The sequence below is a fragment of the Podarcis cretensis genome, assembly GCF_951804945.1.
Source record: "Podarcis cretensis genome assembly, chromosome: 16".
NCBI classification, from domain to species: Eukaryota; Metazoa; Chordata; class Lepidosauria; order Squamata; family Lacertidae; genus Podarcis; species Podarcis cretensis.
The window spans coordinates 39,908,736-39,935,485 of record NC_137186.1 but is presented as its reverse complement, the minus strand read 5'-3'; the positions used below and the strand labels follow the sequence as shown (position 1 = coordinate 39,935,485).

The 26,750-nt window shown below is 40.8% G+C and overlaps 1 protein-coding gene, 1 long non-coding RNA gene and 1 pseudogene across 3 annotated transcripts in view; 2 read left to right on the top strand and 1 right to left on the bottom strand.

Moving 5' to 3' along the window:
* Positions 1–26,750, bottom strand: part of LOC307205071 — a 280,556-nt gene that overhangs the window by 57,882 nt on the left and 195,924 nt on the right. The window lies entirely within an intron of this gene.
* On the top strand, positions 4,323–5,222 carry LOC307205215 (vomeronasal type-2 receptor 26-like; the record flags this gene model as incomplete). The annotated part of the gene is made up of 1 exon (XM_079957412.1): positions 4,323–5,222. One exon carries the CDS (start codon positions 4,323–4,325, stop codon positions 5,220–5,222), a length of 900 nt encoding a protein of 299 aa, XP_079813538.1.
* On the top strand, positions 20,699–21,950 carry LOC307205214 (vomeronasal type-2 receptor 26-like; annotated as a pseudogene). The gene is made up of 2 exons: positions 20,699–20,867; positions 21,049–21,950. The product of its transcript is annotated as a vomeronasal type-2 receptor 26-like (transcript).

Here is a 26,750-nt window from a genome sequence, read left to right as displayed (position 1 = left end):
AAGGATGGTGACTCAGTTACTGTGAAAGAATAAATCCTATTCCATCTGATGTGCTCTGGTCTCTACTCCCCACCTACACCAAGCACTGATTATCTGAGAGGCACCAGTCAGAATTTCTGACTTGGGAACTTCTCTTCCAGTAAGTGTCAACTGGTTGCTGAAAGGAAATAAAGTGGTAAGAGAAAGATGTGGGAACCAGGTACCCCCTCCCAGCAGTAGCAAAATAGCTGTTTGCTTTAGCCACCTGTGAGGACCCACAATTTTAGGCACCAGTGGTACAGCTGCAAATAACAGATTTATTTACATATGTGTGTTTCAGGATATGAATGCTCTGCACAAAATTAAATGCTTTTTAGATGCAATATTCTTAAAGCTGACTGAATATTGTCCATGGGGTCAACTATCAACTGGTGACACATAAAATGGATATATAGTTTGTTTGTTAGCTTATTTGTTTTATTTAATCTTTTGGAATTTGCCAGAGAGAGCCAGAAAGTTACCAATGTGCTTAAGAGGGAGAGGAAGGGAATACCTCTGACACACAGTATAACTCTTTTATTAGTGACACACTGAAGTACTACCAGAATACCCTCTCCCTGGTGTTTGCTGTGAAAGAAATAAACGCAAAACCTAATATCCTCCTGAATATGACCTTTGGGTTCCACGTCACTGATAGCTACTTAAATGCAAGGTTGACTTATCAGAACACCCTGAAACTTCTGTCCATCACAGAAAGGATTGTCCCCAACTTCAAATGTGAGAAGAAGAAAAATAAGATGGCTTTTATTGGGGGGCTTGACTCTGACATCTCTCTCTACATGGCTACTGTCTTAAGCGTCTACAAGATTCCACAGGTATAGTAAGTGTGGGGGCTGTGAAGCTTTTCTGCTTCTGATTCAATAATTATCTTACGGGTTCTCAATACTGTCTTTTGCTTTGGTTCATTCTTATGATAAAGTGAAATTTACAAAAGCACCTGGGGGAGGTATGCAGTAGTGGTGGGAGTGGAGGGGCTTTGGTGCTTGCCTGACTCTGTCTCCCCTGTGTCACTGGGAAGCAGCAGGGAGGTTGGAACTGGGCAGATGCAGCAGCAGGAGTCTTCCTCCTGCTCCCAGGAAGCTGCCCAAGGCCAGCTGCAAGAGATCAGAGAAACCCTGCTCCTCCTCCTCCCCACCAACAACTGCTAGAGATATGCGTAATGTTCTTGTGAAATCAACATGCATCCATAAATGGAGTCGAGAAATTCTCATGGGTTTTTTTCTTCAAGCAGGTGCTTGGAATGAACCATAACCATTTGCTCTAACTCTCCAATTCTTGTGGAATTGATTTCTTCCTCCAGATTGCTTACTGCGTATTAGCTCCAGTGAGAAGCCCAGAGTTGCAGCCCCAGACATTCTACCGAATGGTGCCCAATGAGAAATATCAATATGCAGGGATTGTCAGGCTACTTCTACATTTCCAATGGACATGGGTAGGAATAGTGGCATCAGATGATGAAAATGGAGAGACCTTTATGCAAAGCTTAGTGCCAATGCTTTCCCAGCATGGAGTATGCTCAGCTTTCAATGAAAAACTACCAGCCATATCTCAGGGCCTAGATAATTTCACTTCCCTGGAACTCCTTCGGGCCAAGTCCTCTTTCCTGATGGCCTCAGAAGTCAACATATTGGTTATGTTTGCAGAACTTCAGACCATTGCAGTTGTGAAATGGATGCAATATTTTTTTTCATTAGCTGAAGATATTGAAGAGAATTCTATAGGCACCGTGTGGGTTTTGACAGCCCAGTGGGCTTTCACTTCAGAAACAACACAAAGATATTATGACATACAAGTCTTTGATGGTGCCTTGTCTTTTGCAATTCACACAGAGAAAGTCCAGGGATTTAAAGACTTCCTTCAGACCCTGAACCCCAACTCTCCAAATGGAGATGGGTTCCTCCAGGCTTTTTGGCAACAGGCATTCAACTGTTTATTTTCTGCTTCTAATGGGCACAAGGAAAACACAAAGACCTGCACTGGCCATGAGAGTCTGGAGAGCCTTCCTGGGCATATTTTTGAAATGACCATGACTGGCCAAAGTTACAGTATCTATAATGCAGTTTATGCTATTGCACATACTTTACATCAGATGCACTCATCCAGGTCAAAATGCAGAATGATGGCAGGCAGAGGTGGGCTCGATCCTCCAAAACTGCAACCTTGGCAGGTAAGATTTCCTATTCAGAGTAAACCTTTCCTGGGGGCTAATCTAATGAGCGATGATACACAGTCCATAGAATGAATACACACAAACACAGAGACATAGATATATATACCCACACAACTGCTTAAGGCTTTTACCTTTCCTCTACAACAATTCCCACATTCTTTTCAATGCTTAACTGTTTCCCCTTTCCTTCAAGCTGAAGGAGCCACAGTCAAGATAGGACCTGTACTTCCCTTCCATTTGCAGGAGTAGTTGAAAGAGTTATGGCACTTTGTACCCTTTCCCTGCCTCTCTAGGAACATATGCAGTCAAGACATGTGCATGCATCTCTTGGTGGGAAAAAGTAAATAAACAAGTAAACAAAAAAATTAGAGCAGAGAAAACCCACCAAGAACTTCTCTCCATTTCTTTGTCCCCTTCTCCCTGCACACCCACCCACCTTGCGGGAGGGGCAGTTCCAGGGCTTCCTAACATGGCACCATTTGGCCTTTGCACACAGACCCCAATCCTCACGCAAGTGGAAGGCCAGCTATACTTGCTAGAAATACTTAGGTGCTCCAAATGTTGTAGACTGCACAGTTTTTGACTACTTTCCATTGTATGAAATATATTGATGGATACTTCTTGTTTCCATAAAAGCTCTCCTTTTTAAAAACGTTGCCTTTGTTTTCTTTTCTCTAGCTCCACTCGTTCTTGAGGAGTATCTCCTTCAACAACAGTGCTGGTGACTTAGTGTCCTTTGATGAGAATGGGGAATTAGCAGGTGGATTTGATATTATTAACTGGGTTACTTTTCCAAACCAAACCTTCTCCCGGGTGAAAGTAGGAAAGATAGTTCCACAAGACTCACAAAACGTAGACTTCAGCATGGAGGAGGAAGCCATCACATGGCACAGATCTTTTAATCAGGTGGGACCATTGTTGTTGTTTTTTAAATGAGGTATTGTTATTAAGAACACAAAATATAAGGTTAATGCTGACATTCTGTATCATTAATAAGCAAATTGTTGATGAATAATCCATGTCCAGCACATTATTTTACCATCATATATGAGGTGAGAAGTCGATCTACTTTAGTGTTCTGGTTTAAAAGTAGATAATGTAATATATTCCACTATATTGCATATGGAATATTGTTGGCTCCCAACTCCCATCCTCCCTGATCACTGGCCAGGCTGGTTTTCAGACTAATGAGAGTTGCAGTCCAATACCACCTGGTGGACCAAAGGATCCACATTCCTGATATATAGGATTTCAATATAACATTTTGATGCTTTGCACATGAAGGGAGGAGTAAATCATACTGAACCAAGTGAGATTTACAGCTCAGAAGACAAGGGGAAGCTAAATTACCCATTTGGTTTGAAAGAAGATTTATTTTCTTGTGGTGCTTCTCTGAGTCTAATATATGTGCTTCCTATTTTACCTTCTGTGTCAACTCCCTGTTGCCTTCACCTGTGTTCTCTCACTCCTCCATCTTTATGCAGATTAAAAATTCAATATCCCTTCTCATTCACTCCCAGTTTATTTACACATACAACACACCTTTCTGGAATAATGTTAATCAGCAGGTGATCCCTTTTCTGGTTAAAACTGTGTTGTTTACAAGGCACAAGAGAGCTACATTTTCTCCTCTTTTTATGGCTAGGTGCTGCCCCTTGCCTTGTGTAATGATCACTGCCAGCCAGGCTACAGGAGGAAAAAGAAGGAGGGGTTGCCATTTTGTTGCTATGATTGTGCTTCGTGTCCACATGGGATGATTTCAAATCAAACAGGTAAGAGACATCATCTGCTATTTTGTAGAATGCTTCCTAATACCTATTTCAACTTCCCCCAGGGAATCTGGTATTACTATTTTGCACATTGTACCACAAAGAATTGTGACCAACTCTAACTAAGGGTCCAACCAAAGCCAATATTTCTGATCACTAATTCCAGATGAAGGACAGAGTAGATGAACAAGCCATGCACTATGAAAACGTAGAGCCTATTGTGGATTATGCATAATGGCAGGAGATTGTACAAATTGTTGTTAATATCCACTTATCTCTGATAATTTTTCCAACTTATTAATGCAACATTTGTCGGAACTCATATATCACTCATTGTTTCAGATATGGATTATTGTTTCCAATGCGAAGATGACCAATTTCCAAACAAGGACAGAGATCAATGCATCCCCAAACGCCAACATTTTCTTTCCTACGCAGAACCTTTAGGGTTCGTTTTAGCTTCCTTAGCTCTGGTCTTTTCTCTGGTCACAGCTTTGATACTTGGCGTCTTCTTGAGGAATGGGGACACTCCCATTGTCAAAGCCAACAACCGGGACCTCACCTACACTCTGCTTACTTCCCTCTTGCTCTGCTTCCTCTGCTCCTTGCTGTTCATTGGCCAGCCTCACCCAGTGAGCTGCTCTTTACAACAAGCTGCGTTTGGCATCATCTTCTCCATTGCTGTGTCTTGTGTCTTGGCCAAAACCATCACGGTGGTTCTGGCTTTCATGGCCACCAAACCAGGATCCAGGATGAGGAAATGGGTGGGGAAATCTGTCACAAACTCTGTGCTTCTTGCTTGCTGCTCCGTTCAGACCAGCATTTGTGCTGCTTGGCTCTCTATGGCTCCTCCATTCCCAGATGTGGACATGAACTCTCTGATGGAGGAAATCATTGTGGAATGCAACGAAGGTTCTGTCGCGATGTTTTATTCTGTCCTGGGTTATCTGGGATTCCTGGCCATGGTCAGCTTCACTATGGCTTTCCTGGCCAAGAGGTTGCCGGACAGTTTCAACGAAGCCAAGTTCATCACCTTCAGCATGTTGGTGTTCTGCAGCGTTTGGCTGTCCTTTGTTCCCTCTTATCTGAGCACCAAAGGAAAGCAGATGGTAGCTGTGGAGGTCTTTTGCATCTTGGCCTCCAGCGCAGGTTTGCTGGGTTGTATCTTTCCCCCCAAATTATATATAATTCTTCTCAGGCCTGACTTGAACAGCAAAGACCACTTAATTCTGAGGAGCAAATAGGAATGAACTTGTGTTGATGCTTTTAATTTTTGCATTGTTTGCTGGCATTTATTGGAAGAAGACCAGACAAAGTAATTCCTTGTATTTCTCAACACTCATCCTTTTCATCTTTTTCATTCCCAGAAAAAGCCTCCAACCTACATCTGTAATCAATAAAGCTGAGACCAGTTTTTAACCTCATAAAGTTGTTTTGTCAATTTGTTATCCTGTCAATACACTGATCTTCCATTCATAGGGTGCTAAAGGTATATCCCTTCATGGGGAGAGATCAGTGTGAAACACGTAACTTCTGCCAAGGCTATTCTTTATATATGTAGGTAAATGCTATATTGTATTTATTTATATGTAATCAAGAAAGGCTGCTGATCTCAGAATGTAGCTGCAACAGCCTGCATAACATGGCAGAACATTGTGGACAATTAAAAGGTTGCATTTTTAATCCTTTCCGCCATCACCCACCTGTGGATACACATGTCTGTACACATCCATCTGGCTTCACAATGTGAATTTGCCACATTTCCAAGTGGGGCTTCAAAACAATTGAATGACATTTGTTACCTGCTGGTCCTCATCTGCCTACAAATGAGACCCAGATTCTCTGAGTTTATCTTCTCCATTTGGGACAGATACAAATGGGGAATTAGTAGCTGGATTGGAAGTACAGTGGTACCTCTGGTTATGAACTTAATTTGTTCCGGAGGTCCGTTCTTAACCTGAAACTGTTCTTAACCTGAGGTACCACTTTAGCTAATAGGGCTTCCAGCTGCCACCGTGCTGCTGCCGCAGGATTTCTTTCTTTTTTTTTTAAAAAAAATAATATTTATTGAAATTTCCAAGAAAAAAGAGAAAAAGTAAAAAAGAACCAAAAAAATAATAATTACATGATCCAAAAAAAAGAAAAAAAATACAAAGTGCAGAAAAAAAACAAAGGAAAAATAAGAACAGATTAAAAACAAATCCCTCTTTCTCTGTCCTATAATTCATTTACTTATTTCCATGACTTCCTCACACCTCCCTCCTTTGTATTCCAATTCAAATAGTTAATTCAGCAATTTTTCCCCTCCTTGTTTTATCTTTGTTCTTTATCTTAAATATATTTTATCATTCTATTTCTCATCTAGTTATCAAGCCATTTTTTGCATATTCCTTTTTAACCTTATTGTTAGAGATCACTTCGTTTCATTCCTACTTCATTTTAACATCCATTGATTTTACACTGTTTCTGCAAATAGTCCTTAAATTTCTTCCCATAAAATTTCAAAATTTAAACCATATTTATACTTAACTTCTTCAAACCTTTCTACTAATGCCAATTATTTCCTTTCCAACAAATTCCCTGTTATTTCATTAATATCAAACTAATTCCAAAAATAAAAAGAAGTTCTCCTCAAGTTTTTATCCAACGTCCCTTCTTCCTGGTTTCGGGTTATGTCAGTCCTTTCAGTCTCACGTCCAGTCCATCAATCTGGTGTTCTGATATCTGAGGCTCTTAAGTCACTTCCATGCCCCCTCTGCAGATTTTCTTGTTCCTGTTTATTCTTACACCCTTCCCTGTCCCTTGTTGGTTTCTTTCGTAATTTCTTCCCTTTCTCCTTGGGAGGTGGGCTTCCGAGGATCTCGTAATAGTCTCCATTTTCTTTCATCAGGCTAGCCCATTCCCCAGAGTCCCACTCCCCCAGGTTAATTTTGTAATCCAAAAAGTAGTTGTTCCAGAAGTAGTTGTCGACCCGTTCCAGAGTCCCACCAGAGCTGAAAGCTTCCTTAACTCCAAACACTTCCAGAGACACATCATATTCAATCTTGCAGTACTGCGACTTTTGGTCATGCAGGACTTTAGGTTTCTCCATCTGTATCTTTTGAAGTGCAATCTCAACCTCTTCCTTCATCATCTGCCCTTGAACTTGCCCTGTCAAGCCAGTTTCCTGAGTTAGTTGTTGTGGAGCTTCTTATTCCTTATTTTCTGTTAGTTCATATTTACTGGCTACAACAGACATAGAGTCTAGGGTTTCGTTCATTAAGTCCATTTTCTCATGCAGCTGCTGTAGCTTAGCATTTATTCTGCCAAGGTCAGACAACAAGATTTCTTCCCGGCACATTGCTGTTCAAGGTCAGGCGGCTGGTCCCACGGTCTAATTCCCAGAATTGTAGAATTTCACTATAAACTGCAGCAACAAATTGACAAGCTCCCTCTAGGGGACACAGTTTCAGTTCACGTCCATCTTTAAAATGTATTCAACAAAGGAAAATTTACTTTCCGTTTTCAAATACTTTGTTTCCTTAACATACAAAATGCAGAGAGCGGCATTAAAGTTAATTTATTTCTCTTCTTTTTACTATCTGTCAAGAGTAAACCACTTTCAATCGATGGGCATCTCCAAAACTTTCTGTCCTGACACCCCGTCCCCAGGTTTGGGACGATGGAAACTTATGTTCCTTTACTCTCTCCCCGCAGGCTTAGAAAATCAGAGATTTCCCCCCCCCTTTCCCCCTGCTGTCAAGGGGGGGGGGTTGTTGTTTATGAATGCAGGAAATTTCAGTCTTTAAGTCGATTTTCCAGGCTGATTAGCTTATAAAGTCTTTGCTTCAGTCTATTTACAAAGCGGAAGGCGGACTTCCTGTTTAGACCTTCCCGCTTCGTGCCTAATTTGTAAATTTTGTAGTTTTCTTAATCAAATCTTCGTTTTTACACACGGGTGTTTTTTGAGTCCAATTATCATCAGGAAAAAGTCAGTGCTCTCCGGTGATGGCTGCGCGGCTTCCCTCCGTGAAATTAGCAGTCGGTTCGATGCACTGCGTTGCTCACCCCACTTCACTCCGGAGCCCCGAAAAGGGGTTTCCCGGCAAGTAGGGGAGGCGCTCTTGGCGCTCTGCTGAACCCCACGTCCCCAGGCTCCTCCGCCTGGGGTTTCTAGCAGGCCCCCACCTTCGCCGCGGTGGGAAGACCCAACTTTCATGGAGCCTGCTCCTCCAGTCGGAGGAACTCCGCCATTCACCGATGGCGCTAACCCGGAAGTCCTTTGCTGCCGCAGGATTTCTGTTCTCATCCGGGGGCAAAGTTCTTAACCAGAGGTACTAATTCTGGGTTAGCGGAGTCTGTAACCTGAAGTGTTTGTAACCCGAGGTACCACTGTAATAAATTGGGTCTCCCATGTCCCAGTCAAACACTCTAACCATTACATCTCACTGGCTCTCAACTGAAAATTATGGTCTGTCCACATGGTGTTAGTTAATGTAATGGAATTTTTTGTTGATAAAATAGATAACGTACTTGATTTAAAGGTTATGCAAAGGGTTTTTTTACCTCTTTGAAGAATCGGCTGTAAAGCATTTATTCTTTATTATATATTCTCATCTTAAGTAGTTTTATGGGTAAAACTTTTTCTCTTTTTTGCTGAGTCTCCATAAACCCTTATTGCTCTCCCTAATAAGGAAGACCAGCTGAGACTTTGGCTGTGATGTGATAAACATGTCCCCCCACTCCACATCACCAAGAAGCAATAACCCAGCACAGCTGATTAACTCTCCTGTAATTATCAAAGTAATCACAATAATTTCTTTGACTCTCTGGGGTGTTCCAGTAGCTGCATGAAAACTACGAATCAAGACTTGAAGATACTATTAATATCTCCTGTGATGCTCAGAGCTTGGGCTTACACCAAGGGCTGTGATAGACTGATTCTTTTCCCTGCAAAAACTGGCTTTTGTAAGCATCCCAGTGAGACTTTGCTGCTCAGTATCACTCAGATGACCATGTGCAAAGAGACGGATTGTTGCCTAAAAAATTCCCTGCAACATGGTTATATTTGCAATCTTGGTATTTGTGCTGCTAATTCAGACTGTGTGCAAGTTTCCTCTTGCTCCTACCATTCTGTGTGCAGGATGGTACTTTCCATGATGTTGGCGTCAGTGCTGCTTCCTCCAGATGAGTGCAAGGCTGCTGTTGCTCCGTGTTCCATCAGTGACCCTCTTCCTATTCTTCACAAATATTACCAGTCTGGAGATCTTGTTATTGCTGGCATTATGTCTCAAATCTATATAACTTCAAGCATAGCCTTTGATGAACCTCCTACACCTGAACTCTTCGATGACATTATGTAAGGAAGTGTGTGTGTGTGTGTGTGTGTGTGTGTGTGTGTGTGTATTTAAAAATCATATCATATATCTGTAGTGAATATTTTTCTGCATTTGACATATGATGAAGGTGATGCTCATTACACTAGTGGTCAAAATTGTGGAAAACTTTAGGAAAAGCTGTATTTCTAAGGTTTGACAGCTCATAAGAAAAGTATAAAATTAGAATGAACTTCTACAGTATATCATTAGAAAGATAATCTAATGCAGAATATAATGCCACAAACTGTGTTGAATAGCCCTGACCTGAATCCAACAGAATATCTGTGGAGCTGATTAAATAAACTTTTAGTCAGAAGCAACCAAGGAATAAAGCACAAATTTTGGAAACAGTCATACAATCTTGGTTTCACATTAAAACGCCTGGTGAATTAAAATACAGTGGTGCCTCGCAAGACGAAATTAATCCGTTCCGCGAGTCTCTTCGTCTAGCGGTTTTTTCGTCTTGCGAAGCAAGCCCATTGACGGCTTAGCGGATTAGCGCTATTAGCACTATTAGCGGCTTTTAGCGGCTTTTAGCGGCTTTTAGCGGCTTTTAGCGGCTTTTAGCGGCTTTTAGCGGCTTATCGGCTTATCGGATAAGCAGGTAAGCGGCTTAGCGGCTTAGAAAAAGGGGGGGGGAAGGGAAAAAAAACCCCGCAGGAACTCACAAGACATTTTCGTCTTGCGAAGCAAGCCCATAGGAAATTCGTTTTGCAAAGCACCTCCAAAACGGAAAACCCTTTCGTCTAGCGGGTTTGGGCACCACTGTATTTGGTTGACTCAATGGGATGTCATTGCAGAGCTGCAATCGCAGCAAAAAGTTTCTACACTAACATAAATGGTGAAAAGTTATGAAATACCCTTTATCATGGTTTTGTGTGCACAACTTCTTTTATTTGCCTATTTGCTTCCTTTGGTGATCACTCGTAGCTGAGTAAGATTGTCTTCCATGAAGACGGTCTTAACAGTGAGTTTGTATGTGACTGTGGAGTTCAATTCTGTATTCTCATGGCCTTCCACAGTGAGAACATCGATTTCCGGATGGGAGTTGATAACGGTGAGGATTTGCCAAACATGCCTTCCTCTTAGTGTGTTTCTCACTTTTGTCCTGAGTTCGAGTGTCTTCAAAGTCCATAGCACCTTTCTTAATGGCCGTTCTCCAATTAGAGTGCTTGCAGGCCAGTGTTTCCCAATTGTTGGTGTTTAAACAACATTTTTAAAGATTTTCCTTGAGAGAGTCTTTAAACCTCTTTTGTTGACCACCAGTATTACGCTTTCCATTCTTGAGTTGGGAAAAGTGTATTTGCTTTGGAAAACGATAGGCATCCGAACAACACGACCAGTCTAACGAGGTTGATGATGAAGAATCATTGCTTCAACACTGGTGATCTTTGCTTCTTCCTGTACACTGGCATTAGTTTGTGTGTCTTTCCAAGTGATGTGTAAAAATTTCCAGACACCCTTAAGGGAATCTTTCGAGGAGTTGGAGATGGCGTTTGTAAGTGGTCCATGTTTCACAAGCATACAGTAAGGTTGGTAGTACAATAGCTTTGTAAACAAGCATTTTGGTTTTCCTGCAAATGTCCCAGTCCTCAAACAGTCTGCACTTCAACCAAGAGAAAGCTGCACTCGCAGAGCTCTAGCGATCCTGGATTTCAGCATCAATGTTGGCCCTTGTGGAAAAGTAGGAGACGTTATCAACATTTTCCAGAGTTACACCAGTGCTTCCAGAGGTACTTTAAACAATTATATACACAGGAGACGCAGAAAGAAATGGACATTGACCGTTTTTTGAAAACAAATGGACTACAAAAAATCTCTCAAGAAAATAAGCTAATTTTGAATTACAAAATTACGGACCAGGAGGTAGAAGAGGCCATTCAGAACATGCAATTAGGTAAATCCCCAGGACCGGATGGTTTGACTTCAAGATATTATAGATCCTTGAAAGAATGGTTAGTACAACCTTTAAAGGAAGTTTGTAATGACATATTGGAAGGGAAAAGGGCACCAGAGTCGTGGAAGGAAGCCTATATTACACTTATACCGAAAATAGAGTCTGAGAAGACACAGCCCCATATTTTTGCTTAACGTGGATTATGAAATTTTTGCAGACATTTTGGCTAAAAGACTAAAAAAAGGTGCTAGTAGAATAAATTCATAAAGATCAAGCGGGCTTTCTCCCAGGCAGACACTTGTCCGACAATACGAGGAACATAATTAATATCCTAGAAAAATTACAAGTGAACATTAATACTAAAGCAGTTCTGATATTTGTGGACGCGGAGAAAGCCTTTGACAACATTTCTTGGAGTTTTATGAAGAAGAATTTACAAGGGATGGGGGTTAGTCAAGGGTTTGGAAATGGTATAGGTGCAATTTACTCAGAACAAAAGGCTAAATTAATTGTAAATAATGTAGTGACGGAAGAATTTAAGATAGAGAAAGGAACACAACAAGGTTGCCCAATCTCTCCATTGCTTTTTATATCGGTCCTGGAGGTCCTTTTAAACATGACTAGAAGGGACCAGTTGGTTAAAGGTATACGAGTCGGAGTTAAACAGTACAAATTGAAAGCATTTGCCAATGATTTGGTATTGACACTACAGGAGCCAGAATCTAGTACTAAAAGAGTACTGGAACTAATTCAAGAATTTGGCCAGGTAGCGGGTTTTAAGTTGAACAAGATGAAAACTAAGGTTTTAGAGAAAAATCTAACAGTGACTGAGAGAGAGAGGTTTCAGAAGGAGACAGGATTAACACTGGTTAAGAAAGTGAAATACCTAGGGGTTAACATGACTGCCAAGAATGTGAATTTATTTAAGGATAACTATGAAAAATGTTGGATGGAAGTGAAAAAGGATTTAGAAATATGGTCAAATCTGAAGCTATCATTGCTAGGCCGAATCGCTGTGATAAAAATGAATGCACTGCCTAGGATGCTGTTTTTGTTTCAAACACTGCAAATTTTGGATAAAATGGATTGTTTCAAGAAGTGGCAGAGAGATATTTCTAGATTTGTCTGGCAGGGCAAGAAACCTCGAATAAAATTTAAGATATTAACTGACGCTAAAGAAAGAGGTGGATTTGGCCTGCCAGACCTTAAACTTTATTATGAATCAGCCGCTTTTTGCTGGCTGAGAGAATGGTTGCTTCTTGAAAACACTGACGTGCTGGATTTAGAAGGTTTTAACAACGTATTTGGGTGGCATGCATATCTGTGGTATGATAAGGTCAAAGCACATAAAGTGTTTAAAAACCATATTGTCAGAAAAGCACTGTTTAATGTCTGGATAAGATATAAGGACTTGCTTGAAAATAAAACCCCAAGGTGGTTGTCACCAATGGAAGTGAAGGCTCAGAAAAAGCTCAATATGGAGGCCAAATGGCCGAAATATTGGGAAATTCTGGAACAAGAGGGAGATAGATTAAAACTACAGAGTTTTGAAAAACTAAAAAATAGAATGCGAGATTGGCTCCATTATTATCAAATAATGGAGGCATATAATCTGGACAAAAATATTGGGTTCCAGGTGGGAAAATCAAAATTGGAAATAGAACTGTTAGATCCCAAAAGTAAGAATTTGTCAAGAATGTATAACTTGCTGTTGAAATGGAACACTCAGGATGAAACGGTGAAATCAGCTATGATTAAATGGGCACAAGATGTTGGACATAATATTATGATGGCTGACTGGGAACAGTTATGGACCACAGGTATGAAGTTTACGGCATGCAATGCCTTAAGAGAGAATATAATGAAAATGATATACAGGTGGTACATGACACCAGTCAAGCTTGCAAAAATTTATCATTTGCCTGATAATAAATGTTGGAAATGTAAAGAGACTGAAGGTACATTCTTTCACCTTTGGTGGACATGCCCAAGGATTAAGACTTTCTGGGAAATGATCTATAATGAAGTGAAAAAGGTATTTAAATATACTTTTCTGAAGAAACCAGAGGCCTTTCTCCTGAGCATGGTCGGCCAATTGGTGCCAAAGAAGGATAGAACTTTCTTTATGTATGCTACAACAGCAGCAAGAATACTTATTGCAAAGTACTGGAAGACACAAGATCTACCCACCCGGGAAGAATGGCAGATGAAGGTGATGGACTACATGGAACTGGCGGAAATGACTGGCAGAATCCGAGACCAGGGAGAAGAGTCAGTGGAAGAAGATTGGAAGAAATTTAAAGTTTATTTACAGAAATATTGTAAAATTAAGGAATGTTAGAAGGAGGCTGGAATGAAGTTATGTGGCTTTAGCAGAAATATTATAAAGGACTAAATAAAAATAGACTGTTAATGGATGAAAGGAGGAAAGGTAAAGTTACATTATATTAAGATAAATTATAGGATAAAAATTGGGAAGGATGGAAAGGATTTGTTGAAATAGCTAACCGAACTAGAATACAAAAAAGGGAGGTGTGAGGAGGTCAAGGAAACAAGCAAATGAAAGATAAGTTATGGGAAGGTTTGTTTTGTCTTTTTTTTTTAATTGTTTCTACTTTTCTATTTTTCTGTTTTTTACAAGTTTGTGTTTAACTTGGTGTGTCTTCTTTTTCTTTTTGTAACCTTCTTTTTCTTTTTGTAACCTTTAAAACTTTAATAAATATTATTTTTTTTAAAAAAAAAACAGAGTTACACCTTTGAGTTGGATTCGTTGTACTGCAGAACGGTTGTTTTGTGCTTGCTGGTGCAGCACTTTGGTTTTTTGGATCTTGAGTGATAAGCCAAGTTTTTGTAATCTTCTACAGAGATATTTAGCATGGTTTTGAGGTCATAAAGAGATACTTTCCAAAATGTTTTCACAATACTGGCCACTAGTGTATGGTGATTACTGCCACTCTTTTCCTTCCACGTAGTTCTGGTGTTTATGAGACATAGGGGCAGATCTGATATCTCAATCCCACTACTGCAGTGTGTGATAACACGTTTCTTTTTCTATGGTAGGGTTATACCAGTGTTCAGCTTTTTAAAAAAGGTTTGGAAGGCAGCATAAAAAGTAACATCCCCATTCACTTTGTTAAGGCTTTCCACTCATTTACCATGGTGAGCAAAGGATTTCTTATTTAATATTTGACTTTAATCAAAGCCAAGTGGTAATTCATTCAGAGTTAGAGGTGTTTTTATTATAAGCTTTTGGTAGCCAGACTTTTCTCCTCCCCCTCCTCCTCCTCCCTAGAACAGAAATAGTAGCAATGGGGGCAGCCCAGTTGTGAGGCAAATTGAAGCAGCTGCGTTGAGCCAGGGAATTCCTGCTGCTGCCATTGTACAGCTGCCATGGCTACCACAGTGGTGCCTAGTGAGATCTCCTAAGATCTTGTGAGCTCACAGAGTTTATCACCAGAAGACACCATAACTGTGCAGCCCCAGGAGGCCAGGCATGGGTGGGGGTGAGGTGGGGTGGGGTGGAGGCACCTCCCTGTGAGATGTGGCGCCATGTGCATGTATCTGGGCATGGATGATTGTATTTAGCAGGACTGAAAGCCATGCTAGGAGTTAGATGTTCAAGGAAGCAAAACATCCAGGTTCGTGTTTCAATATATCCACACATTTTTGTGAAGGTGAACTGTTACGCACTATGTCGCTCTCCATACAGGCCAGTGACACAACTCTACCAGCATATCCTGGCTTTGACATTTGCTATAAAAGAGATAAATAAAGATCCCCAAATCTTGCCCAATATGTCTCTGGGTTTCCACATCTATAACAGCCATTTCAGTCCAAGCTGGACCTACCAAGCCTCCGTGGAACTTCTCTCTAGCCAAGAAAGACTCCTCCCCAACTACAAGTGTGATGTTCAGGAGACTCCAAAGGTGGTCATTGGGGGGCCAAACTCTGATTTATGTCTCCACATGTCATCCATCCTGTCTATGTACAAGATGCCAAAAGTAAGAGGTCTGCATGGAACATGGGTCATAATGAAATCTGTTTACAGTTGCCTTTGACTAAGTCTCAATGGGTTGCATTCTGCTAATTGAAGAACAAAATATCAAGGGAATGGCAAATAGTGGGCATAGGTTGGTATTTTTCAACCAAAAATATGTGTCTGCTTCAGTTCCACACCTCCTGAAAAACTCAGGTGGAAGATTTCCTCATTGGACACTTTACTCTTGTGCAGGACTGTAACAAAACGTCTGCTGCCTGTGGCAGCACAACTGCTGTTTGCTATGCCTGCTGAAAAATCACTTGTATATTACCCAAGATAACTTTAACATTCCAAATTAACAGAAATAAATGGTATTTGAATCCTTCTGAAGCAGATCCCCCTCAGTAAAACTCTATAACCACCATGGGTTATGTAGCGTGTGTGAGGTAAAGGTCAACTTCAGGCAGAAGTTGAAGAAATAAGAAAGATTTATTTTGCAGCATAAAGTTGGTAAGACAAAAGATAGATCAGGAGATAAAATTATTTCAGGAAACAGTTAACTTATTAATTATTACATTGAAATTAGTGGATGTTACAGGCTTCAAAACAAGGTAGTAAACATACAGCTTCTTTTAAATGGCAGTTGCTTATTTTCAGTTATTACTCTTAAGTTTGATGTTACAGTTGGTAAACAATCAGCTCATTTCCATTTTTCGTTACTTCAGTTTCTTAAACCACATTGCATAGGTGTTACAGTTTCAGACTTTGGTTCTTATACAAGGTAGTATTTCTGTCAGTTTCCCCACCTTCTATCAATCCCACTCCTGAGGTTCCCCAATTAGCACAACAGACCCAGGGGATCACCCAGCCCTCTTGACGGGTTTGGGCGTCTTCTCTTTCTAGAAGATCTCTCCCCTCCTGACTGGAAGGAGACCCAAGCAGATGGGATCCTTCTGAAGAGGATTGAGGGGGCCCATGTGCAGTGCAGCATGACATCATGACATCATGCACGTGATGCCACACAACACCTAACGTCATATGTGTGATGTGATTGGGAGCTGAACGGCCCTTGAATATTGAGAGGGCTCAGCCCCCCAAAAAGTACATTGGTGGGGAGGAAACTGCCTCGGCCCCTAGGAGTTGGTGCACCTGGTATCCTCACAGCTCTACTTCTCCTTGATCAAACTTAGCCCTCCAGTTAACTCTTGACTGAAAACTCTTACAATACTCTACACACTGTCATGCTATCTAAGCTCAGGGGCTCCTTTCTCTAGCTATAGACATTTTCCTCAGGGTGGCTCCACCCTCTTGCTGACTGGCTGTCTTGGTAGCCATTTACCTGTTCATTCCTTTAGCCTCCTTTGCATATGAAAGACAGCAAATTTTGCCGTAAACACAACTGCATAATACTTCTATTTGATGAAAATACATTAATATCCAAGTATTTCCCCACACTACAGATTATAAATTAAAAGAAATACAGTGGTACCTCAGGTTATGAACTTCTGGAGGTCCGTTCTTAACCCAAAACTGTTCTTAACCTGAGGGGCGCTTTCGCTAATGGGGCCTGCCACTGCAGGCACACTGCTGGCACACAATTGCCATTCTCATCCTGGGACAAAGTTCGTAACCCGAGGTACTACTTCCAGGTTAGTGGAGTTTGTAACCTAAAGTGTTTGTAGCCCGAGGTACCACTGTAAACAAAAAGCTGAATCCCTCTGGTTAATATATTGAAATCTGGTTTGGGGGTTTTGATATCATCATTTGTTGTCATCTTTCCTCCCTTGATTTTATTAATGACCCTCTTTAGCTCATCTATGGCTCTTCTCCAGTAACGACTAATGACATTCAAGCTCTTTTCACCCACTGGATATTCCCAGATGGGACTCAGCAATATGAGGGGATCCTCCAGTTATTGCTGCATTTCCGTTGGGTGTGGATTGGCGTGCTTTTTCTCCATGATGACACTGGAGAGAGATTTGTACAAAATGTTCTCCCCATGTTTGCCCAGAAAGGTATCTGCTTTGATTTTATAGAAAGTTTCCCTAAGGTTACCTCTTCTGGTGAGTTTGATGAAGTGGTAGAAGAAGGTTCAAAAACAACCAGGATTATTGTGGGAAGCACTACCAATGTTGTGGTTGTGCATGGTGAAATTCACACAATTATGGTAATGAGAACGATACCCAGGCTTGCAGAAACAAATGATGTGCCAATACAAGGAAATAGAAAAATCTGGATCATGACAGCCCAGATGGATTTCACCTCATTTCCCTTTCAAAGAGGTTGGGACATCACATTCCTCCATGGGGCTCTATCCTTTGCAGTTCACTCTAAGGATCTTCCAGGATTCCAGAAATTTATTCAGATGAGAAACCCTACCTTGGAAAAAGAAGATGGCTTTCTCAGGGTTTTCTGGGAAGAGGCATTTAATTGTGGTTTTAATGATTCTGCTTCAGAGAAGAAAGATGACAAACTCTGCACTGGGGAGGAGAATATTGAGAGCCTTCCTGGGTCTGTTTTTGAAACGAGCATGACAGCCCACAGCTACAGCATCTACAATGCAATCTATATTTTGGCACATGCTTTGCACACCATGCAGTCCACCAAATTAAATTGCAGAGCAATGGCAGGTGGAGCAAGATGGGAACTTACAGATCAACAGCCGTGACAGGTAATGTTGTCTTCCAGTTAATACAGATGTCTGTAATCAACTCTGGAGCTGAGCTAAAAGGGAGACTTCTCTTGAATACCTCTGTCAGTAATGGAAACCCATTTCACTTTCCTCTCGGGGAGAAAGTGACTATCCACTGGGATAACATAGTGGATGAAATTCTGCCATCACTTCAAACTTGTACTTGGAATAGCAAAATGTGGCTATAGATGGCTAGGTACACAATATCATGCTATCACTATTTGTACAAAGGCAGCCCTGAATCCTTGGAAAGTGATGAGCAGCTTATCTACACAGCTTATCCTCCTATCTGAAGGAACGTCCTGTCTAATATTTGTGGTCTAAGTTCTATGAAATTTGGGCCAAGACTTACTGTAATTCTTAAAAGAACCACATTTACCACCACAATGAACATTACTACAATTGAAATTATCCTTCACAAAACATTTAAAATGAATATTGTGTTCCACAATGTTGCTCTTTTGTATATCCTCACAAGCAGGGCTTTTTTCAGCCAGAACTCCCTGGAACTCTGTTCTCTCCCCTCTCAGGGAGGCTCCATTGCTATTCCAAGGGAACGAGGGAGGTGTTTGTGGTGAGTTCCAGCACCTCTTTTTCTAGAAAACAGCACTGCTCATTAATTCCTTTTTCCTTTTTAGCTCCATCCATTTTTGAAGAAGAGACTCATTAAAAACAGAGAAAGAAAAACACTAAGATACAACTTTTAAATGGACCACAAACTATAGCTCTTAAATGTTAAAGATAAGCACTCTATTTGTACGAATATTACTAATATTTAATCATTTTTGGCAACTTCATTAATTGTTTTTTTCCTCTTCAAACTTAGGTCCACCACTTTCTGGAAAGAGTTTCATTTAATAATAGTGTTGGGGAAGAAGTTTTCTTTGACCAAAATGGGGAATTAGTAGCTGGATTGGATGTAATAAATTGGGTCACATTCCCAAATCAGTCCTTTCTGAGAGTCAAAGTTGGAACAATGGACCCACAAGCTCCCCCAGAAAAGAGGTTAACCATTCATGATGATGTTATCATGTGGCCCAACTGGTTCAACCAAGTAAGAATTTATTCAGGGTGTTTTTTGCTCAGTGTCCCAAAACTGCCTCATTTCAACACATTGAATCATCAATTATCAGAATCAGACTCGATCTGTGAAGGAAATATCAGGCTGTCGCACTGATAAAAGGAAAGCTATCTTGTTTCTAGGACTATTTGCAGAAGTGTCTCAGCTATAAAGAAAGTGTCACTAGTCAATGAAATTTCAGGAAGCCCAGTATGTCTTTTAATTAATAGAAACATTATTATTGTTCCATCCTTCCTTCTCAGGATTCTGCACAGGTCCCCAGCGCATTCTGGGGCTGGGTCAGGGAACACCTGGGCCAAAATCAACCTCCTTCAGACAATATAGCTGAAAGTAGAAAAATTTAATCTGGCTTGGAACTAGTGAAGAAGACCCATGCAACCATCAGGATTGAACCCTCTACTCATTAGTGGGCTCAATCCTGCTCAATTTGACTTCACTCATGTGTCCCCCTGCTTGGAACAGGCACACATATCCAAAGTGCAGTGTGGGGCTTTTTGAAAGCTCTGTTGCAAAGAGCTCCATGCTGCTCTTTGCAGATTCTGCCTGCCTTTCCTTCAGAATCAGCCCAATTCAGCTTGGGATTTGGCTGAATCTCTTCCACAGCCGTAATTTGTACCCCAGAATAACTCCAGGCAGTCAATCTATTATTTAAACCTTCTCATTGGTTTGCAGCATTATGGTAAACATACAAAACACATTCCCTTACATTAGCTGCTGAGCTAAATGATTAACAGTGAATGTTCACAGAAACCCCAGGTACAAACTATTATTTTTAGACATATGCAGGTGATGAAGAAGGTAACTCTGCAAGCAAACAGCACTGCAAGAATCCATCAAAAGCAAACAATTACAGTTGCAATCAAAATTATTCAACCCCCATTGCAAATCAGGTTTATTATCAAAATTTACAGAATTTCAGCTCTTTGCAAAAGCAATTGAAATAACTCCACTAAATGGATGCTTCAATTGGTTTTCCCCAAATACAACTGAAAATGCAACTTATACTGGCTTCTCAAGTCTCACTATTATTCACCCCCTGAATAGAATCCATCACAACAGCGCAAATACAACAGCTGTTGTCTCACCTGATGCAACTAATCAAGGGCTTCAGGTGTGCTTGAGCTGGAACACATGAAATACCTGAACTCGCAAGGGCTTTGTTGAGTGTCAAATGTTGCTGTATGTGAGCCAAGTTAGGAGAATAATATAAGAAAGTAAGAGAAGAGCTCATCGCCCTTCACAAACAAGGATACAAGTATACAAAAGATAGCAAAGGTACTGAATCTTCCCAGATAAACCATTGGAAGCATAATTCGCAAGTTCAAAGTTAAAGGAACAGAGGCTAAACTACCTGGACAAGGCAGAATTTTGATAAATTTGAATGCAAGTGTATGTCAAAAATATATGAGCAATTTCTATATTCATGAGATACTGACCCAATAAGCTTTCACCTGAACATTTTCTAATTTGATAAGATATTGCCATGCCAATCTCCAAAGAAGTTCAAAAACATACCCATATGGTTTTCATAAAGGCAAAGGTACTGGAATAATGGTAGAAGCTCCAATGCTACCATTAGCACTGAATTTAAGATCATCTTCAGATAAAACAAAAAACCTATAGGAAGCTCCAAAGTTCCAATGCTACAATTAGAGCTGGATTTAAGATCTATTGCTTAACCGTCATGTTTACTATTAGAACATAGGTCAGTGAGATGCAAACTTCCAAACGATTTCCTTCTTTCATTTATGAACAGGCACAACCCACTTCTCTGTGTAATGAGAATTGTCATGTAGGTTATAGAAAGAACAAGAAGGAAGGAAAGCCATTCTGCTGCTATGATTGCCTTCCGTGTCCAGAAGGGAAGATCTCAAACAAGGAGGGTAAGGAATGCATCACACGCTTTAATTTTACCTGTGCATCAGAAGCTCCTTTCTCTAGTGGGGAAAAAAGTATAGAAGTAGCCAATATATATTCTGGCATCTCTTAGATGCATTGTGCCAATTTCGGGACAGAAGACCTTTTTGTTTCACTGAGATTTCTTTATTTCTTTTTCATTTTCAGACATGGATGACTGTTTAGAATGCCCTGGAGATCAATATGCAAACAATGAACAGAATGGCTGCCTCCCCAAAGTCAAAACTTTCTTGTCTTTTGGAGAACCGTTGGGGATCAGTTTGGCCACGTTTGCCCTCTTCTTTTCCTTCATCACAGCTTTGGTGCTTCAAATATTCACAAAGCACAGAGATACTCCCATAGTTAAAGCCAACAACCGCAACCTCACTTATATTCTCCTCCTTTTCCTCCTGCTCTCCTTCCTTTGTGCTCTGCTCTTCATTGGCCAGCCTGAGGAAGTCACCTGCCTCCTTCGACAAACTGCTTTTGGCTTGATCTTCTCAGTGGCAATTTCTTGCATCTTGGCCAAAACTGCCATTGTGGTTCTAGCTTTCATGGACACCAAACCAGGGTCCTGAATGAGGAAGTGGGTAGGGAAGCCATTGGGAACCCCAATTGTTCTTTCCTGCTCCCTTATGCAAGTGACAATTTGTATAGTGTGGCTGGCAACCTCTCCCCCATTCCCAGATGTTGACATGGACTCGATGACTGAAGAAATAATACTAGAATGTAACGAAGGTTCCACTCTTATGTTTTATTGTGTCCTGGGATTCATGGGTTTGCTGGTCATTGTGAGCTTCATGGTGGCTTTCCTAGCTAGAAAGTTGCCGGACAGTTTCAATGAAGCCAAATTCATCACCTTCAGCATGTTGGTCTTTTGCAGTGTGTGGCTCTCCTTTGTTCCAACCTACTTGAGCACCAAGGGTAAATACATGGTGGCTGTGGAGATCTTCTCCATCTTGGCCTCCAGTTGTGGGTTACTGGGCTGCATCTTTATCCCCAAATGCTATGTTATTTTACTGAGGCCTGAGCTGAACAGCAGGGAGCAGCTAATAAGAAGACAGTTTTAAATAATCCAGAAGTTTGGATTTGATATCCCGCCTTTCACTCCCCTTAAGGAGTCTCAAAGTGGCTAACATTCTCCTTTCCCTTCCTCCCCCACAACAAACACTCTGTGAGGTGAGTGGGGCTGAGAGACTTCAGAGAAGTGTGATTGGCCCAAGGTCACCCAGCAGCTGCATGTGGAGGAGCGGGGAATCGAACCCGGTTCACCAGATTACGAGTCCACTGCTCTTAACCTCTACACCACACTGGCACACAGAAGTCTGAATCATGCTTGTAATTCTAGGTGTCTGTTATTGCTATTTTATTTACGTGTATGTAATTAGAAATCTGGGATACTCATGTCCCTATAAATTAATGAATCAACAAGTAAAGAAATAATTAAAGAATTAACAGGTAAACAATAAAAAAGATCTGGAGCAGCTCCAAGAATTCCTTTGGGAGAAAGTGTGAGGACACAATTAGGGCAGTGGTGAATTGCTTAATTATTTCCATCACTGTCACTGATGAGGATCAGTACTGATTCTGTGGCAATGCCTTTGAGCACAACTGGCCTGAGACATTACCCGTATTGCAACAAAATGGGATCCATCCGTCAACCATCTACAAATCTACCTAACAGTTCCCTCATTCCACTCAGAAGATGGGGGGGAAGACTTTGTCCAAAGCCTTACTGAAATCAAGAAACATTATGTCCATAGCACCACACTAAACTTTCTGTAAGGAAATGTAATACTCTTTATTGCACCTGCAACTGGATCCTGCATTATTTTAGGTATTTCTTTTCTCCCCTTAACTGGTATACAAGGAAACACCCCTGTGGTACAAAATCCTGAAAATCATGTCTTCATTGGTGACACATGTACAGCTGAGGGAAATAGTGCAGGTGAGACTGAGGAAGAGTTTTGGGGAAACTAGGAAGTTCCCTTCAGATCAAGAGTTTGCAGCTGGACTGCTTGCTTGCCTGTGGCACTCGCAATTACAAGAGAACTACTCAATAATAAATATGCATCATTATTTAGAACTTACTAAAAGTCACAGAGCTCAATGCTCTAAGGAGATAACTTTGGAACTAGTAATTATCTCAAATTGCTGGGATTTATCATCCATCCTGCCAAACCCCATGTACATTATATCAAGCCATGAACACAATCAATGTCAGATTGTGAAAGTGTATATAAAATAAATCCTGTGTCATTCAGAGCCCACATGAGAAATTCTGAACATTCAGGTTTTCATGAATCAGATCATTGGCATTTTCCCTTTATCAAAATAATCCAGAGTCATTCAATGAGAGTTCTTGTAATGCAGTTTATGGTAGATGAGGTGAGATGGATATCTGACTTTCAGCATCCCTGTTGGCCCCAAGATGGTTGGAACATTTCTGCTGCAGATTCTTCTCTTCCTGTGGCTACAGTTGCCTCCAACTGAGAGCAAGGAACACTCTGATAGATGCACCATGATGGAGCCTTTCCAGCTTCCATACCAGAATTACCAGAGAGGGGACCTAATCATTGGAGGAATTGTTTCTTATTTTGGCTTTGTATTTGAAGAAATCGTTTTCCATGAGCACCCAAACACAAAGCTTACAGATGAACTTTTGTAAGTAAAAAAACCCTATCCTTCATAGTGTACACTTGGTGAGCTCATGTATGCTACAATTACACCAAACATACACTGGCATGCTCAGAACACGTTTCCATGTGATTTTTCCCCAGTATGAATGTTAAGCATATATTTTCTTCTCTTTACATTGTGATCTTGGCTTCTTCATTGCTTGATTCCACTTCTTGATGTTTCTATATTCTGCCTGTTCTGCTTTCTCATCACCTGATCCCATGGCTCTCACCGCTTTCTCCCAATTTCATCCTCAACCTCCCTCTATGTTTCCTTTCACACCATTAACATTTGGTTTTTCTTTGCAGCAAAGCTTGATTCTCACTTTCACAATCAGAAGCATTTAATCTGACAGTCACAGTTGCTGTGAAACGTGAATATCATAGATTTTGGATTATATTCTCTGCTATACAATGTAAACCATATTGGTTAATAAAAAGAGCAGTTGCAAACTTGTTTTTGCAAAACAAAGTAGTATTTATCTGGCTTATTTGCAGAGTAGACCCACTGAAAGTAATACACCTAAGTTCGTCTGATCTATTGATCATAATAGGCCTTCTCAGGGTATGACCAACATTGACTACAGTATTTTTGGTACAGCCCCAATCTTATCTGAAGGAGGGAAAGATGGAAAGTCAGTTACTAAGAAAGAATATATCCTGTTCCACCTGATGTGGAACCCACACCACCTACACCAAACTCTAACTATCTGAGAGGCTCCAGTCAAAATTTCTGACTTGGCAACTTCTCATCCAGTGAGTGTCTGTTGGTTGCTGAAAGAAAATAAGGAGTTTAGAGAAAGATGTGGCAACCAAGTCCTCCTTTGCAACATTAGCACAGGAGGAATGGCTGTTTGGTTAGCCGCCTGTGAGGACCCATAATTTTAGGCACCAGTGGTACACCTGCAGATAAGAGATTAATTTACATACAGTATGTGTCTTTCAGGATATGAATGTTCTGCACAAAATTAACTCTTTTTAGATGCAATATTCTTAAAGCTGATTGAATATTGTTCCTGGGTTTCGGCTATGAACTGTCTAGAGTCACAATGCATATATGGTTTGCTTGTCTGTTTTTTGCTTATTTGTTCTATTTAATCTTTTGGGATTTGCCAGAGAAAGCCAGAAAGTTACCTATGTGCTTAAAAGGGAGAGGATGAGAATATCTCTGACACAAAGTATAACTCTTTTATTAGAGAAATACTGAAGTGCTACCAGAATACTCTCTCCCTGGTGTTTGCTGTGAAAGAAATAAACGCGAAACCTAATATCCTCCTGAATATGACCTTTGGGTTCCACGTCACTGATAGCTACTTAAATGCAAGGATGACTTATCAGAACACCTTGAAACTTCTGTCCATCACAGAAAGGATTGTCCCCAACTTTATATGTGACAAGAAAGAACAAAAGATAGCTATTATTGGGGGACTTGACTCTGAGATCTCCCTACACATGGCTACTATCTTAAGCATCTACAAGATTCCACAGGTATAGTAAGTGTGGGGGCTTTGAATCTCTTCTGCTTCTGCTTCATTAATTCTCTTCTGGGTTCTCAATACTGTCCTTTGCTTTGGTTCATTTTTTATGATAAAGTGAATTTTAAAAAAGTTATACAAAAATTCTGAGATCAACATGCATCCATAAATGGAGTCAAGAAATTCTTATAGGTTTGTTCTTCAAGCAGATACTTGGGATGAACCATAACCGTTTGCTCTAACTTCTAACTCTCCAATTCTTGTGGGGTTGATTTCTTTCTCCAGATTGCTTACTGTGTATTAGTTCCAGTGAGAAGCCCAGAGTTGCAGCCCCAGACATTCTACTGAACTGTGCCCAATGAGAAATATCAATATGCAGGGATTGTCATGCTACTTCTACATTTCCAGTGGACATGGGTAGGAATTGTGGCATCCGATGATGAAAATGGAGAGACCTTTATGCAAAGCTTAGTGCCAATGCTTTCCCAGCATGGAGTCTGTACAGCTTTCAATGAAAAACTACCAGCCATATCTCAGGGTCTAGATAATTTCAGTTCCCTGGAACTCCTTCGGGCCAAGTCCTCTTTCCTGATGGCCTCAGAAGTTAACATATTGGTTCTGTGTGCAGAACCTCAGACCATTACAGTTGTGAAATGGATGCAATATTTCTATTCAGTAGCAGAAAATGTTGCAGGCACCGTGTGGATTTTGACAGCCCAGTGGGCTTTCTCTTCAGAAACAATGCAAAGGTATTATGACATACAAGTCTTTGATGGTGCCTTGTCTTTTGCAATTCACACAGAGAAAGTCCAGGGATTTAAAGACTTCCTTCAGACCCTGAACCCCAACTCTCCAAATGGAGATGGGTTCCTCCAGGCTTTTTGGCAACAGGCATTCATCTGTTTATTTTCTGCTTCCAATGAGAGCAATGAAAACACAAAGACCTGCACTGGCCATGAGAGTCTGGAGAGCCTTCCTGGGCATATTTTTGAAATGACCATGACTGGCCAAAGTTACAGTATCTATAATGCTGTTTATGCCATTGCACATTCTTTACATCAGATGCACTCATCCAGGTCAAAAGACAGAATGATGGCAGGCAGAGATGGGCTTGATCCTCCAAAACTGCAACCTTGGCAGGTAAGATTTCCTATTCAGAATAAACTTTTGCAAAGTTGAGCAAGAGAAGGGGGAATTATCAAGAATCAAGAATATGTTTGAAAATACTAAGGTTTGTTTCTACCCACGACTGCCCACTCATTCTGTCCACTGACACCAACTTTTTTCTAGAACCTGCATTTGTTTCTGCACTAAAGAGGAACGTATAGGGCTATTTCAAATGTGGTTGACTGGTCTGTTTTTTAACTTGCTTCCAGTGATGTTGATTGATTATAGTGGACCTGAAAATACAGGTCACTTTACGTTGGTGTGGAAAAGTGAACAAATAAAGGAGATCAGGGAAAACCCACCATGAGCTGCTCTCCATTTCTTTGCCCCCTTCTCCCTGCCCACCCACCCACCTTGCAGGAGGGGCAGTTCCAGGGCTTCCTGACATGGCACCATTTTGCCTTTGCACACGAACCCCAGAGCTGAACCCTCACGCAAGTGGCAGGCCAGCTGTTATTACTAGAAATACTTACGTTTTTAAAATGTTGTAGACTGCACAATTTTTAACTACCGTATTTTTCGCTCTATAACACGCACCCAACCATAACAC